At 42.6% G+C, this 17,017-nt stretch overlaps 2 protein-coding genes across 4 annotated transcripts in view; one reads left to right on the forward strand and one right to left on the reverse strand.

Moving 5' to 3' along the window:
- Positions 1-418, forward strand: part of rars1 (arginyl-tRNA synthetase 1) — a 32,789-nt gene extending 32,371 nt beyond the window's left edge. For both annotated transcript variants that reach the window (XM_034683516.1, XM_034683517.1), the window contains exon 15: positions 70-418. In XM_034683516.1, coding sequence (XP_034539407.1) covers positions 70-179 — 110 coding nt within the window. In that variant the 3' untranslated portion in view covers positions 180-418. The remainder of the gene's footprint in view (positions 1-69) is intronic.
- A 9,110-nt stretch (positions 419-9,528) lies between these two features.
- Positions 9,529-17,017, reverse strand: part of si:dkeyp-23e4.3 (rho GTPase-activating protein 7) — a 117,582-nt gene continuing 110,093 nt past the window's right edge. For both annotated transcript variants that reach the window (XM_034684476.1, XM_034684477.1), the window contains exons 16-17: positions 16,458-16,631; positions 9,529-12,964 (exon numbers count right to left, since the gene is read on the reverse strand). In XM_034684476.1, coding sequence (XP_034540367.1) covers positions 12,856-12,964; positions 16,458-16,631 — 283 coding nt within the window. In that variant the 3' untranslated portion in view covers positions 9,529-12,855. The remainder of the gene's footprint in view (positions 12,965-16,457; positions 16,632-17,017) is intronic.

Consider the following 17,017-nt stretch of genomic DNA (forward strand, 5'->3'; position numbering starts at 1 on the left):
AGTTAAGTAATAAAATAATTTATAAGACATGAAATCAATAAATGTGCCTTCATCTCTTTGTTTCTGCAGGTGAGGTAGTGAAGGTGAACATGTGGAGGATGCTGCTCTGTGATGCCACAGCAATGGTCATGTCCAAAGGCTTTGACATCCTGGGCATCAACTCTGTTCAGAGGATGTGATGTCACAGGATGTGATGTTGCAGGGATCAGACCAGCCTTTGTCTTTCTCTCACTGCAACCAAATTCACCAGAAATGGACCCGGAGAAGAGATGTCTCACTTACACCTTGGCCAAAACTCTCCTGACTTTAGGGAGTCATTTCTACAAGGTCATGCTATCCCAAACATACCTGCTTTGATCCATTTCCTAAATTCTCATGTAAAGTATCATTTTTATTAAAGCATGGAAATGAAACCTAACACAACCCAGTCTGCTGTCAGTCATTTACAGGCTCTACATAACAACACTTCCTGTTTATAGGCTGAGTAGTATTGACCAGTTGAAAATCAGCTTTGTATTCAGGGAAAAAACTGTATGGAGAGCAAAAGCAGGCAACATTGATTGATCTAACTCTATGAACAGATATCTTGGCACTGTGTCATGAAAAGCCAATCAGTTTGAAATCATGGACTTCCTTGAATGAATCAGAAATGACACTACCTTGATTTAACAAATGTTGAGTAAAGCCTCTGTGTAACTTACTATTTACAGGGAAACTGAGACTCAGCAGAAACAGGTGAACCAGGGTGTAAAAGACAAGAAAAACTGTTTCTTCTTTGGGGTCATACTAACGACAGTAAGCCAGAAATAAATGCTTGTGTAGCTCACTATTTACAGTAAAACTGAGACTTACTAGGAACAGGTGAACTGTTGTGGAAGGAAAATTAGTGTATATTTTGGGTCCATACCTCTAGGAGTGAGCCAGAGTAAAGCCTCTGTATAATTTACTATTTACAATGAAACTGGGACTTCCCAGGAACAGTTGAACTGGTGTGTAAATCATAAGAAAATTGGTTTATTTTCAGGTTTCATACCACTGAGAGTAAGCCAGAAAGAGACCTCTATTACCCCTTTTCGACCGAGGCAGTTTCAGGGCCGGTTCGGAGCTGGCGCTCAATTGAGAACCGTTTTTTGGTGTTTCGACTGTTAGTGAACCGGCTCCCAGCCGGAAAACTGGTTCCAGAGCGGCTCCCCCTCTTTGCTGGTCTAGATTTACAAACCGCTGACGTCAGGCCGAGGGGCGGGGGGCGGGGTTGCCGTGATCAAAGACGCAAACCAAACGTGTTTCCGCCATTGTCCTACAGAGAAAACATTAAAAGAGGCTAATGGATTCCAAGGCAAAGCAGTGGTCGGCTGAGGAGAAAAGCTGTCCGCCAATGTTCCGCTTTTCAAAGCGTTGCTGTGAAAAGCGGTTCCGAAAATCTGATGTCATGATGTGCCTCTCCCACGGGCTCAAGGGGGCGGAAAAACAAACGGTTGCAACAATGCTTCGTGAGTTCATCCAGCTCCGAACTAGCCCTGAAATACAACCCAGTTTGCGTTGGTAGAAAATAGGTATATGTAACTTACTGTTATAGCTGGGGTTGGTAGTCAGTTTTAGATACACTTTTTGTTATACTGGTTAAAATTATCTTTATGTCCCGATGGTAATCAATACAGAATGTGTTCTTAAAAAAGAGTGAATAAAGCTGCTATCTACAGCCGGAGTAAACCTGGGAAAACACCAACCAATCACTGTTTTTGGGTCCCAAAATTTTAAACCAATCAAATCCTGTCCTGCCGTTCTGCCCGCCTCCTGCGTGTACATTTCCCCAGTGTGCACTCTGAGTCCCCGTCCCCTGCCTCTGCTTCCCCTGACTCTACTGACTGCCCCCTCGCTCAACCTCGGGCCTGACCCCTCTGACCTGATGAGGTGTTTTGCTCAGGACTGTAGTCCGGATCAGAGTCTAAAAAGCTCTCACCACGGGGCTCTGACAAGCAAAAAAATTAATGACATCTTGTAAGTCCTACAGAAAATGTATATGTATCGTAGCGTCCGTCCGGACGTTGTAGTGATGACGAGCCGATTCGTGAACACGTTTAGTTTTAATAACCGGTCACTGTCGGCCGTGATCACGCCAACCAACAAAACAACAATCAATGTTTGAATGAATGAAGAACTTCTCCTCTTGTCTCTCCTCTCTCTGGCTCGCCTCGCACTCTCTCACCACATCCTCTCCTTGATGCTGCCTTCACTAACTGTCAACACTGTAGGAATTAAGAACATTTAGACTGAACACGTTTAACAAACAGTAGAGCTGTTACAGTATTATATGTGTTATAACTTTTCTCCTGATATCATGTCACCAGTACAACTGGATAATGCTAGAATGACAGTTGTGAGTACTAACAGCAGCCATGTTTGTTTGTGTTTTTAACTTTCACTACGATAATGTTTTGGTGAGGACCGGTTTTGAATCAGTCACGATCATATGGTCATGAATCAGCGTGCTCGTGCATGTGAGCAGGGGCGTCGTTTTGAAGGAGCTCCGAGGGGAGGGGGGGGAAGGGTTAGACGGAGTCCTGAAGACATGCTACACTCAAATTCATGCTAGTTTTCCAAGACTACCAACCCCAGCTTTAACAGTGAAACTAAGACTCACCAGAAAACGATCAATGGATGCTCCTCAAGAGGATTTAATGAACAATGTATATATTTTGCAGATGTTTCTAGATGGGTGAATTTAGCTTCTCTCTTAATCTGAACACAGTCACTCTCTGAGTCGCTAATTGAACTGTAAACGCTGTAGCTCACTGGAAAGGAAGTCTTGGCTGTAATTCATTGCTAACTCCTGGTTACACAGGAGCACCACAGAGTTGGGTTCCCATAAGTGTAAGACTAACTTTAGATTATACATGGGTTTCCATACTAAAGATACAGCTTCCACAGTGACTCAGTTAGAACACCAAACACAGTCAGCCAAACTGCTAAGTTTTGCACCTTATCTTAACCAAAAAACATACCAATCACTCTGAAATTGTTTGCAAAGTAACAGCAAAGAATCCAAAAACGTTTAATGATGTTTTGACTCCTAAAAATAGTTTTTTAGTTCATCATGGTAGCATTTTGTCAATCACAGAGTAGCCCTGCTCTTATTTTCCTGTAAATGGGACCATAATTAATAAGAACACCATGCTGTATTGAAGTCGACTTGAAACTAGAGTTTAAGAAAATAAACTCATTAGGAAAATGTTTGCTTGAGAAATAAATCAAATTGGTTAATTTTTCTCATAAAATTCATAAAATGTGCCTTTCTTTGTTGAAACAGCGGAGATGCCCCCTGCTGGCCATTTAAAACAGGTTTAAGGCCCTTAGTATTTTTTTAGTTTTCAGTGCTGCCTAAAAATGAGTGGAAGCATCAAATACTCTACCAATCTTCATCATAAACGTCTAACTGTTCCACACGTTTAGCCATAATAAAAAGCTTAAAAGAGGCTTTAATCATATAAAATGCATGCATATTGGAGCTCAGGGAGGGGATAGTTTTGCACTCTTTTTAGCTCTTAATTGCCTCCCTGGACTTTGACATATAGAAAGACGCATTAGACTCGAGCTGTTTTTTAGATAACGACAATTACAGCCTTTTTCCCTCCATGACATGCGTGAGTAAGTGGGCTTTGTTTGCAGAATCTCAGAGTGCAAGGCAAACAAACCCATTTGACGGAGTTAATTATACATCACACACACTCTGAGGCAGCCTGTAATTGTGAAGTCTGCCTCTACCCTGCAGACAGTTGTGCACTTCCATAGATATAAAAGTTGTATGACTGCAGGATTCGGCATGAGTCGTACAATAGCTGTCAGAGAAGTTCTGAAACCATGCTGAGGGGAAGACGTGCGTCTGTGACCCATCTTCCAAACTTATGAAATATCTACACTTCTCTCCTCTGGACTTTAAGGCTCAACTCAGTTCCTTCTCCGACAATCATTCCCGCAGCAGCTTCATGAAAGATTCATTAAGCTTTGGCAGAGTTTGTGCCGAGCTGCTGTTGAAGGACAGCGTTAAAGGTGTTCTGACAGTCGCTCCAAGAGGAGAAAACGCTGCCGCGTCGCCTCAGTAACACCTACAGAAGCAATAACGTTCCCGCTCCTTAACGGGAGAGACGGAGCTCATCACCCGGTGGCCTCAGCCGATATTTATTCCCTTTCTCTCAAGCCTCTGGGTGGATTACAGAGACTGGCTGGTGACATGGAGGTTGTCTGTGTGATGGCCCAAAAGGTTTTAAGACGCCGTCTGAGACTGGCGGGTCGGCAACCTCCTCTCACAATAGAGGACTCTGAATTTACATTCAGGAGACATTTTCAATGTCTCAGTTCAGATGGAATAGTTCAAGTTAAAGGGACAAAACTGAGCAATGACAGACTACCACTGTGGAAATCAAATAAAGATATTCACTACACCTTAATCAATCAAACAATCAATCAATCTTTATTTGTATAGAACCAAATCACAAGTTATCTGAAGACTCTTTCCAAACAGAGCAGGTCTAGACCATATTCTATGTTCTATTATTAACAAAGACCCAAAATCAAGACAGGATAAGATCCAGTCACATCTTACAGACAGGACTCAGTCTGACCTCATCTTAATCCACCATGAGCAGAGCACTTTGCAGCATTTAACAAATTACAGTGGCAAGGACAAATTTCCTTTAACAGGCAGAAACCTCCAGCAGGACCAGACTCATGTTAGACACACATCTGCTGAGACCGTGTTGGAGAGAGGGATAGACGGAGATTAAGAGAGAGAGATTATAGTGGTGAGACGGACAGTATTGGCTGTTGTCACTGGAGTCTGGAACGTTCACGTCTACGGCAGCGACTCAGAGGAACTCACGGGACAAGGGCGCTCAGGGACTCCAGAAAGGCCTATGGGTAGTAACTTTAATGGGACAGGAAGAGTTAAATTAAGGTGAGATAGGATCCCAGTGTGTCAGTGCAAGTTCCCCTGGCAGTCTAAGTCTATAGCAGCATATCTAAGAGCTGGTCCAAGCCTGAGCCAGTTCTACTTTATCAAAAGGAAAGTTCAAAGCCTACTATTAAAAGTAGAAACGGTGTCTGCCTCTCAGACCCTGACTGGTAGATGATTCTAAATGAGAAGGGCCTGATAACTGAAGGTTCTACCTCCCATACTTCTTTAGGAAATATAAATACCTGTCAATATTTACTTCAAGGCAGAGATCTAAACCCCTCCAACACTTCAGTTCCTCTTCTTTGCAGACATTTCAGCCCCTTTAAGCTCAGAGTTTTGATCTTATGTTGCTATTATGAATCTATATAAAGAGATATACAGACTGTGAAATTAAAGCTTAGCCTTGTTGGCTATATGTGCAAGCAATTATCATTCTGTAGTTATTTATATTCCATGCTAATTGGCACTCTCTTGTGGCCTGTAGTGACTGTGTCAGGCTTTTTTAACAGTGTTTTATCATATATTATATTATATTATTATTTATATTATATTTGAGTTATTGTGTGTCTGAACACAACACAATGACACAAAATAAAAAATCTCCAATCAGAGAAACAACTCTCATGAGCAAAGATTGTTTTCACCAACAGGTTTGATATGAGCGAGGTAACAGCTGTTTGAGATTTTGTCTTCAAATCCCTTAAATGCTCCCTAGAGGAGACAAGGGTTGAGGAGAGAGGAGGCTTCTGGAGAAGCTCAGTGAGGAAACGCAGGTTCAGAAGTCTTTTCACTAAAGAGGGTACTGATCTGAGGTGCGGCATTTCTTTAATTGATTCACCTTCATGCAGATCATTGTGATTTTTGTAGCAAATACTCTCACTGTACTGATCCATGGAAGCTTCAACAGCTCTGCACGATGTGACAGCCAGATATACTGACACACACATTAGTATGTTATATCATCGTATACAGGATCATTTAATTATAGAGTGTTGTGGCGTCACAAAAAGCAGCAGTAGGAGACACACTAGTGAATTTAGAAAGACCCTGAACCTGTCAGCAACAAAAACAAGAGCCTTGAGCGGGTGGACAGATTTCGTTCAGCTGCATTTATACCGAGAGGATTTGTTGCAGCTGTTGTAGAGTTTCAAATTCTACTAAAGCAAACCCAAAACTTTTATACCTCTTAGTCCTATAGACCAGGGGTTCCCAAAGTATGAGTCGGGACCATAGACTGTATAAAATATGGACGTCACCCATCTGTTTCTGAAGTGCTGTTTTGTGGCCATTTGCTGCCATAATGCTGCTGTCGAGTGATTGTGACGTAAAGAGGCAGGCCTTTAGCCTAATAGCCAACAGCTACAGTGTTCCTGCCTGCCAATCAAGTCAGCTGTGCCTCTCATTGGAAGACTTGTAATCTCAATATCTTCGATATTGCCACGTTAGAGAAAAATTCACCCCCGTTCAGTGGGACTCATTCATGAAACGTGAGCAGCACGAATTTGTGTGTAAATCGTGTGCAGCAGAAATTTATGCGGATTTCTGCATTCATCAATCTTTTAGTAGCGCTGATCTGTGAGTAACTACTCACAAAATCTACACCTGCTCCCGACTGTGTGGAGTGCTTGTGTTAATGTAGGAATACACATAAATACTGCTTTTCACTGTCGGAAATTACAATTTTAATACGTACTGCTCTCTGTTATTTACACAATACGCAGATGCCTTTGAGACACGTCATTTAAACATGACATAATATTAAAAAAATATATAACATATTTTTACAACAAATAAGTTGGCAATTAAAGCTTTGAGATCTAGATTAGGTTTATTTAGAAGGTGAACTACTTTTTAAAAACCACACAGACTAACTGGAGCCTAATCTGACGAGGCCAACTAAAAGAAGCCATGCCATACCCGCACATTTGCAGGTGCTCTCCATGCTGGGATTCTTAGCCACAGGGACCTTCCAGTGAGAGATGGCAGATAGATCTGAAATATCCCAGCCATCAATGAGCCGCATTTCACCAGCAGTACTTGCCGGCATTATTGAATTAAGGCCACAGTACATTAAATTCCCCTATGGAGCACAATGGCAAATCGAGGTACAGCGGGGGGTGTAGCGCGCTGGCCAACATGCCAAATGTCATCGGTGCCATAGACTGCACACACATACGCATCAAGGCTCCATCTGATGATGCATTTGCATACACAAACCGGAAAAACTTTCATTCCGTGAATGTGCACCTGATATGTGATGCAAACTGTGTTGCTCAACGTTGTGGCTCGGTGGCCCGGTGCGACGCATGACAGCTTCATAGATGGCACCCGTTTGGAAAATGGAGCTCAGAGCTGAAGATATTTGTCTGACCCCGAACCCAACGGTTCAGTCATACTTGCTATCATTTTACACGGGCTTGCCCGGTAAATGAGCGGTCCAGTGAATCTGAACTCAACTCAGTAAGCAGTCGTGCGTCAACGGCACAAGCACTTGCTCGCGCATAAAGTGATAATACATGACCTCTATATGATCACATTATTCCTTTGGCCAAAATGGAACTAGCTGAGAATGTTGTCACACTCAGACAGGGAGGCCGTTCATGCTCATGCCCGCACTCTTCTGTAAGCTATGCACGGTGCTGCAGGTGCACGACCAGATGTGGAGACTTGAGACCCAGAGCTCTCCAGAGACGAGCACACTCATCCTCCGGCCAAAAGAGTGAATTTTGAGGAGTGGGAACATGTACAGCGAGCTGACTGGGAAGACGATGAGGTATCTTGCTACATTTAAACGACTGTCATGGAAGATGAAACTGATGTTCTTGGCTGGTGGAAAATCAACTGACCATCCTACCCAAAACTCACAAAATTTTGCCAGACCAGTAATGAATAATGTCGGGGCAGTCGGGCTGTAAACGGCTGTAAAATCTAGGTCATTCGGGTTTGGACGGGTTCAGGCAGAATTCTGTCGGGCTCTGGTCGGGCCGGGTCTAACTTTTAAGGCTTGACTACAGCTCTAATGGAGCTGTGAGAGACGCTGGCTTGTTGGTAAGAATGTAGTCTTCTATACATATGCATGTGTTTTATATGTAGAGATTTACCATTCTATATCCATAGAATCCAAAAATTATTTCAATCTCCTCCTCGAAGTTCTTTTTTTGCTCTCTATCCTTCTTTCCTTGCACCATGATTGCAGGGCAGGCCGACCAGATGCACAGGTCTGTGTCCTTATATGATGGTTATTTTCTATTCATGGGCGGAGATTTATGCTAATTGATGATCACCAGGAGCGCGCTATCAGTTTAGGATGGGTTGGCATTCATGATCTTACATACGTGTTTACGTTCAAATCGGAGTTTCCTGCACTGTTCATGAACCCGGCGTGGAGTTTTAGTAGCGTGAGCTTTTATGTGCAAATCTACACACAGATTTACTCACGTTTCATGAATGAGACCCAGTGTGTGCCGATCGAGAAATGAGCTATCCTGACTACACTCGTCTTTTTTACCAGGCTGTAAACATGTTTATTTCTGCTGTAAAGATTGTCTTTTATTTAAATTGGTGTGTATGTGGTTTCCAGTACTTCGGGAGCCAGCCTCAAGTGGATCCTCGATGAACTGCAGTTTTCAGCACTTCCGCATTGGACTCATATTTTTAGACCGGAGGTTGCCGCTTGGTCGGGAGCCTCTGAGGGGTCGTGAGACACTTGTTGGGTGTCGCTTGATGTCTTCCAGAAAGTTTTTTTTTTTTTTTTTTCAACTAATCAAAAATGTCATATCTCACCCATAAAAAAAAAATGTCTGCCTTTCTTTCTTGTTAGATGACTCCTAAGGTTAGGGTTAGTTACAAAGCATCAGTAGCAGCAGGTTAATTTATAACAGCACAGGAAACACAGACACGTGTATGTAAGTCAGCTAATTCTCTGCAGACCAGTAAATGAAGTATGAAGCCACTTTTAATCACTTTGGGGGTCATGGGCTGAAAAGTTTGGGAACCCCTGCTTTAGACCATAACATTTGGGAAACAAAGCACATGTTGTAAATACTTTAATTGTCCTTTAACTTTTAACCTTGAGTTCATGTTAAGTTCACTTCATGGTGTTTTAGCTCTCTGTGGAAGGAGCAGAAATTAAAGGAGCCTGCGGGCGCTTCAGAGATTGTTGTTTCTAATTAGTGTAAATTATTCCTCTTCCCTTAAAATCCTGTGTAGCATGATGTCCTCGCCACCAGAAATATTTTTACATCACATTTTCCGTCTCTTGCTCTGGGTGTTTATCAAATATCCGATCTCAGATGAATCAATACGATATGTAAATAAGACTCCTGCAAAATAGATTGGATGGGGTGTTGTGAGCAGGAGAAAAGGAATAGAGGTGAGAGTCAGGAGTTTTTTGGGAGTCTGCAGAGCAATCACGCTGCCAGCTTTATTAATCTCTTGTGCTTCAGTGGCGCAGTGTGACACCTCATCTCCAACGCTGCCTGCTGTTTCCCCACCTTCCTCTGAAATTACAGTCAGTAATCTGTTTGGCACTCATTCGAGTCACAGAGGAGAGAGGAGAAGAAACAACGGGAGACACATTCAGGGAGAAATAAACATTTTAATTAAGTGTTTGGCACTGATAAGTTTAGATTTCACACTCACTCAAACAAGATAACAAATTCAAAAAGCTCACATTAAATAAAAGATTTGTATTCAGATATAGATTTGTTCTTTAGATACACTTTAAGTTAAATAATCTGCAATGAAGCGTGTGGAGGACATGCACACACCCCGGTACAAGAGCATTATGAAATATGTAGGACGAGCAGGCTTTGAACACATGAATGCCACATGAAATAAAACTGTACACAGAATAAATACAAGTGTTAAAAGGTTTATGAAGTTCAGGATGGTAGATGTCTGGTTTGATATTCGTCACAGTGTAAGGAAACAGAGGAAATACACGTAGAAGCCTCTGTCAGTTCACAACTTTGTGGTGCTTCAGAGTCGCACAACTGTGGTGTTGTCCTGTGTAGAGGTAGATATCGCTCGTCTTTGAACTATCACTCACTTGGGTCCTGTTAAAGACCACGTTGAAGTCACAGGGACAAATTAAAAGCCGAAATGAGTAGAAGCATGTCCAAAAGGTGGCAACATCTGACATGACTTCCTTATTACAGCTAAGTAAGGTTTTTGTCACGTTCAACGGTAACGTTTTATCAGAAATGTGTGGAAATCATCTCCTAAATTCAGTTCAGTTTTCTGGATTTGTTATGCAGAAACACATCTCTGAGTTAGCCAAAAGCATCCACACCAAGAGACTCCTGCTGCAGCTTTCTCTAAATGCTTGCAAGCTTTATGTTTTCTGAAGTTTCTAGTTGAATCAGAGTAAACCAAGGCTTCCCCTTAAAAGTTGGGCATTCAAATGATTGGTCAACGGAAGCCCAAATCGCTCACATTTTTCAGTTTAGTTCAATATCTGCACTTTTGTTTTTGTGCTGCATTGTTGCACACAAGGCAAAGTAGAAGCAATAGCTTGGCAGGCTAAATCATCACCCAGCAGTCTCAAAATGACTCGTCACGTCGCCAGTGATCGCTGTGGAGGCCCAATTATCCACAGAGGTCCCCTTCCTCTCCAAACCTGACAGACCTGGTGATTCAGACCAGTAAACACTGAATACAACGGTTTTATGTTAAAAGGCAGTGCTTCTCTGAGACTTGTCTGCAGGGGCTGTGAGCTGTCTTTGTTTTACTGTTCATTATTTGCAAGGTTTCTACAAGTAGCTGACTTATCCACAGAGGTCTACTCCTCTTTGAATAAAATAGACCAGATGATAAAGCCAATAAACAGTTAACAGTTTAAGTGTAAAAATCAGTTGCTGACACTTTTTGGATCAAAGGGCTGCGAGCTGAGCTGCTGATGGCTTCCTTAGTGTTCAAATTGAGAGTTTTTTTTTTCAAGGCACTAAATTATCCACAGAGGTCTCCTCCCGTCTAAATAAACACACCTGGCTATTAATCCAGAAAAACAAGTGTACATGAAGCAGCTTCAGGTTAGAAATCAAGTCTCATAAGCACTCTTGGGGCTGCATGCTGAGCTACTAACAGGTTATTTCTAGGTGCACGCTGATGTTAGCTAAGAAATAAAATAAAGCAGTTGTGTTAAAAGATCTGTTTGAAATATCCTTTTAAGTAGATACAGAACTTTGAGAAGGGCTTTGAGCTGGACAGCTCAGCACTTTTTAAGTTTTCAGGGTTCAGGTTTTTACAAGTAGCAGAAAAACCCACAGAGGTGTTTTTGCCAAAACAGACCCAGAGATTAATGCAATAGAAGATGTACATGGAGTAGCATTAGGTTCAAAATTGCAGTCTCACAAACTCTCTTTGCATCTAGACACTGTGAGCTGAGCTGCAGTTGGCCTGTTTCTATGTGCCTGCATGTTGAAAAGGTTATAATAATGCACTACATGTTTAAAACTTACATTCTGAAAGGCTCTTGGTGAAACAATTTCAGGGGCTAAGCTGCCGATAGCTGATTTTAGGTTGGTAGTCCACCATTGTTGGACATGTACAGTTCAAAGCAAGAGCCATTGTATCCAAAGAACAATGCTTTTCTCTGCTAAAACAAACAGACCCTGTTATGCGTGACTTTGGAAAGTTGAAGGTAAAAATTATAGCCTTTCCAAAACTCTTTGACTTTGGAGTCTGCAAGCTGAGCTGCTGCTAGCCTGTTTTTAGGTTTTCATCTCCTCAGGATTCCTTCAGATTTCATGATTTTAGGTCTTTACCTAGATTTTAGTGACCCACAAAGGTCTTTTCCCCTCAAAAGAGATCAGATCAGGTAAATGAAACCTGTAAAAACAGTGACTTTCAATTTCAGTCCTCAATAGAGGGCTGCGAGCTGAGCTGCAGCTTAGTTAAGCTCAAATTGTTCCTCTGTTAACTTTAAATCCAGACTAAAGTCTCTCGTGTGAATGATTTTTACAGCTATTCACAAGGAGTGTGTTTGAACACCAAGAAGTCAGATACATCCAGCTGACTGCCAGCTCTTAAGAAAAGTCAGATGAATGAGGGTCTTCAGGTAAATCATGCGGCTCATGTAGCTGATATAGAAGTGAAGTGTGGTGCTGAAGTGGTTAAAACAGAGAGTCAAATAATCAAAGCCACATCCATTTCAACCCTAAACTAAGGTACATCACTAAGTTTCTGTCTGTGACATGGTTCCTGTGTGTGTTCCCAGCATCCTCTCTTCCTTTGCTCTCCTTCCTTTCCGCTGCAGCCAAATGTCTGCTGGCTGAAAGTCTGTTTCCTGATGTTCTCTGTCTGTATTTCCTGCAGCTGCCATATGTTTCCTCAACATATTTCTTTTAATATGGAAAAGAAATCCACAGAGAAGGATGACTCTTTCACCTCGAGTTCTGATTCCCTCAAAATATATTGTGCAAAAAAGTGGGCAAGCAGCATGTAGCTTCATGATAAAACTTTCACCACACTGTCCACTTGCTCCTTTTCGGCCTTTTCCATCCGTTAGAAGTCAAATCAGGCCGCTGCTTTTCATCCTCCCATCAAAACGTCCTCTGTCGGAGCATGCCATGGTTTGCATTTATTTGGGTGTGAAGCGTATCGGACGCAGCAGGGAGCGCAGAGGTGCTGCTGGCAAACTGCAAGGTCACAGACAAAAGAGCGAACACACAAAAGGAAGCCAAAGAGAGACAAATGGTTTAGGGGAAGCCATCGCAGGTCACCTTCGATGCTCGTGTGCTCCGGGCCTGAAGTTTCACTTTCAAAACTCGGAGAAAGTTTCCTGAAAAGCTGCAGCAGTCTCTGCTTTCTTCAGATTTCTTATGAGCAGCTCAAACAGACAAAAGTTTTGACTGAATACTCCGGGTTAGTTTACTATCTGTAAATTATCCTCAGCTTGTTCCTCATATCTTTGTCTCTTTGTGCTCCGGTCTGAACGAGTCCTTGATTGAGAGGAGACCAGAGGCCAGAAGATGTCCGCTCACTTTGCTGTGCCACTCCTGCGATCGGCCCCTGAAAGAAAAAAACGAGATGTTTCAGCAGAGAAAACTTTAAGAGAAATGTTCCACAGCAAACTTTTTCCTCTTTAGTTTCAAATGTGGTGAATTAGAGAACAAGCCGAAAGCATATCTTGCTGTTTTGCTTCCTCATGAAAGACTAACTCTCACTTCAGAATCAAAAACTTTGTTAAAACTTTGGAGAAAAACACCCAAACAGCCTTCTCCACGTTTCACTGAGGACGCTGTTTTCCACACGATGTAACATGTTGTCATAAAGTGCACATCCTCATGCCTACTGGGTTTAAGATTTAAGATTATATCATGGTTAAAGACTTGGAATAAGCATAAAAGCATCATCATCCCCCAGTCATGAATAAACATTGTGCATATACATTTTTAAAACCCTGCAGGGAGAGAGTTTGTGTTGTTTCATAAGTGTCAGATTTTCTGCAATGCAGCAGTCGTTGCACAGTTATCCACACCAGGAGTTTTCTATGTCTCGTTCTCTAAACATTTCTGAACATTAGTTCACGATTGTTTTGGAAATTGCAGTTCCTTAATGAAACCTGCCATTTTCAGTGCATAAATGCTGTCACACTCACACTGATGGTAAAATGTAGGACACTGTCAGTACCCAATTATCTGCTGTGAAAACGAAGACAATGATGAAGCTGGCACTACTTCCAATGGGACACATTGTCATGAAAACACTAGAACTTGATGATTGTTTTTCTTGTACATGCAAAGACAAACATCTGGAGCACACAGTGATTCTGACTGTTAAATTCAGAGGATAATATCATTTTTGTCATCTAAGTGAGTGAAGTGAGCTGCATGCTTTTATTTATGGCCACAGGGAGTGTACATTTTAAGATACAGAGGCCATCAAGAGCTCAAATTGCAGCTTACAAAATTGGGCAGTATTTTAAAAACAAATGAGGCAGTGGCATTGACCATATAATGCTGCAGAGTAACCATTTCTCATGAGATTTTCACCAACAGATGCTATTTTTGTAGTCTTGTTGTGCATTTTGTGGATGATATTTTAAAATCTAAAACCAGCAAGCACCAGAATATCATTTTGCCACTTTTCCCTATGTCAGGATACTCTATGCCAAATTTCTTACTTTGATAACATAGAATGCAATATCAACACCATGTTATCTGGAAAAGTTTTTTAAAAAAAAGAGGTTTTTGGCCCCTCACGACCAAACAGCCCCAAGTTGAGAGTGCTCATTATCATCTTGAGATGGCCCAATGTGTACACTAACTAGAAATACTAGTGAAAAAAAGGTAGCAAAGGACATCCTGAGGGCTGGGCCTGGCTTCCGGCCTATAAACCATTGTGACCGACATATCAGTATAAAATGTGATGGTGCCCGAAGAAGCAAGTGACCACTTCAATGCACAAAGCATGCAGGACACATAAATGCACACCAGTCTTGCAGTGATTTTCTCCTTCGTTAGATCATAATCATGCATTTAAAGAAAACCGTGGTGCACCATTGGGTAAAGAAACCCTGTGGAGTGCCGGTTTGATTGAAAGACTCTTCAATTTAAGAGAAGAGCTGACCAGCAGAGGGGGGGTAGTGCAAGTCTTGGCGATTTGGTTCTGAGCGGTACATTTGTTTGTTCCTCACAACCATCGACGATACCAAAGGCTGAGCTCATACTGTACAGGTAGTGTGCAGGGAGGTAATAACAGATAGTTCTACAGTAGAAAGAGCTACACATCTGCATAGGAACTGCACATTGCTGAACACAATGGAAGTACTATGAGCACTGGTAAGAAGAGTGGACTTGTTCTAGAACAAAACAAGTCCACACATCTGCTTTGAAGAAGCCGTTTAAAGGCTCCTCTCCACAGATGCTTCACCTGCTCTGTGTTTTAGTTTTATGTACAGCACTGCAGTATTTACAGCTCATAGCAGTTTATTTAAAGTCATATTTGTGTGCACCTTACATGTGCGTCAGATATTTTAGGTTTCCTTCTCTCTGCAGTCCAAACCAAGCTTCCTTCATGTTTCTGTCTCTGAGGCCGTGACGTGTTTCATTTCCTCTGCAGGCGATAGGATCGGTTTCGCCGGCTGACCCCGATGCTGCGGATCTGTTGTCTCTCCTTGAAAGCTAACAAGCACTTTAAATTAATGTCGAAGGAAATAAGAAGGCTGGTGCTGCGCAGACGTTTAGCCTGAGCTCTGTCAGGAGAGGAAATTAAAGAAGAGAGGAAGTGACAAAGGAAAGAGAGAAGGCATCCATCCCTCTGGGTGTTTTACAGGATCGCTCACACGTAAAAGCAGAAAGAGGCGGCTCAGAAGCTTCTTTCTGGAAAACAATCCTGGTTCTGTATTTACTCGTCTCTGCTCTGGTTAACGAAGCAAACACACTTCTTTATTCAGAACGCACTTATCAGAGAACCAAGGAGAGGCTCTTAAAAAGAACGTGTCTGGAACGTTCCTGTCAGTTCAGTTGTAATCAGCAGATGATAGCTCACTGAGATGATTCCAGCTCCACTCAGAGACCAGAGATGCTGACGGTTCATCTTCTCAATCAGACGCGAAACAAGAGCAAACTTTGCAGAGCTGCAAAACTTAATGTGCGTGTTTGTGCTTAGATACAATGAGGGCAAAGTGCTTCATGAACTGGAGCTTCAAACTGAGCAGATAGTGGAGGCCAATGATGCATAATCTTCGTGCTATTAGCAACCACAATCCATTCTCAGTCAGTTCACCCCTGAGCTCATAACTGAATCAAAACCTGCAGCCTCTTTCTCCTCCTTCTCCTGCAGCCTGACGACACAGACCCTTTGTGAGAGCTGCTGCTGCCACCTGCTTTCTGTCACACGCACCTTCATTTCATTTCATCAGCTGAGACAAATCGAGCTGCGGGGTCCTCAGAGAGTTTCAATGATCATGTAAGCAGCTGAGAATCTGCAGCAAACCTAGTTCCAAAGGGCATGAATCATGAGGAGGAGGGCCATTCCTCCTTCTCCTCCTCCTCCTCCTCCTCCTCCTCCTCCTCCTCCTCCTCCTCCTCTCGCTCTCACCTACAGGGAGGCTGTGAATGTGCTGCAGATAGATGCAGCAGAGGTCAAAAACACAGAACCAGCTCAATTAAGACGGATGAGATAGACTGAGAGCGCTCTCCAGATATGTATTTCAAACCCTTGCAGACTTTCTGCAGCTCACTGTGCCCTTCTTTTTGACTTCTGTATTGTTTGTATATCCTTATTTCTGCACATTTTAGACCTCTGATAAAGTAACTGAGCATAGGGAGGTGAAAAGGAGAACTCCTCTGTCCTTTTTTTGAAACACTGGGCCCCCTTTGTTTAAAAAATACATTTTTTTTTTATAACTTTTAGGTACAAAATCTGAAGCCTTCCTTTTTTACTGCACTTTTATGGCTGGAATATGTTCTTTTTTTAATGATTCACCTTTGGCCACTACAGAAAAACTACAAAATGAACACTCTTCCCTTCAGTTTCTCTCCCCTCCCCGCGTCCTCACCTGGTGTCTGTTCTGCAGAGGTGCATCAGTCGGGTCTTTCGGGCTCCTGTGGGCTCCAGCAGGTAGAGACAGGAGTGAACTTGGGCTCTTACACCCTCCGACGGGACCTCAGGGTGCTCCAAGGATACAGAAGAGAGGTACAGAGGGCCAGAGGACGGGTCGGCCTGCCAGGTCCTGAGAGGGAAAAGCCAAAAGACAAAGGATTAGAATGTATCAGAATATCATGCTCATGCTTACATACATAAATGTAACTGCTGCTCCAGATTTGGCGGCCCACCAAGTCTATTCTTCAACTGTTCACGTCTGCTAATCTGCAGCCTCTGACAAACGCTCTGCAGGTATTGCAGTATGTCCCTTCTGTTGATGCATTGAGTGTGTGACATGAAACAGTCTTGTCCACATGCAGTGATAGCCTGATATCGAGTGGAAGATTTCAAGACGTGAGTTGGGGTTTTGGGGCGTCTTTAAAAAACGTGCAGCCTACAAATATCAACAAAAGATCAGACATACAGAAAAGAGAAACGGTAGGAGGTGAGGCGGGACCAAGCGGCAACCACCAG

The sequence above is a fragment of the Notolabrus celidotus genome, chromosome 5, assembly GCF_009762535.1.
Source record: "Notolabrus celidotus isolate fNotCel1 chromosome 5, fNotCel1.pri, whole genome shotgun sequence".
Classification (NCBI taxonomy): domain Eukaryota; kingdom Metazoa; phylum Chordata; class Actinopteri; order Labriformes; family Labridae; genus Notolabrus; species Notolabrus celidotus.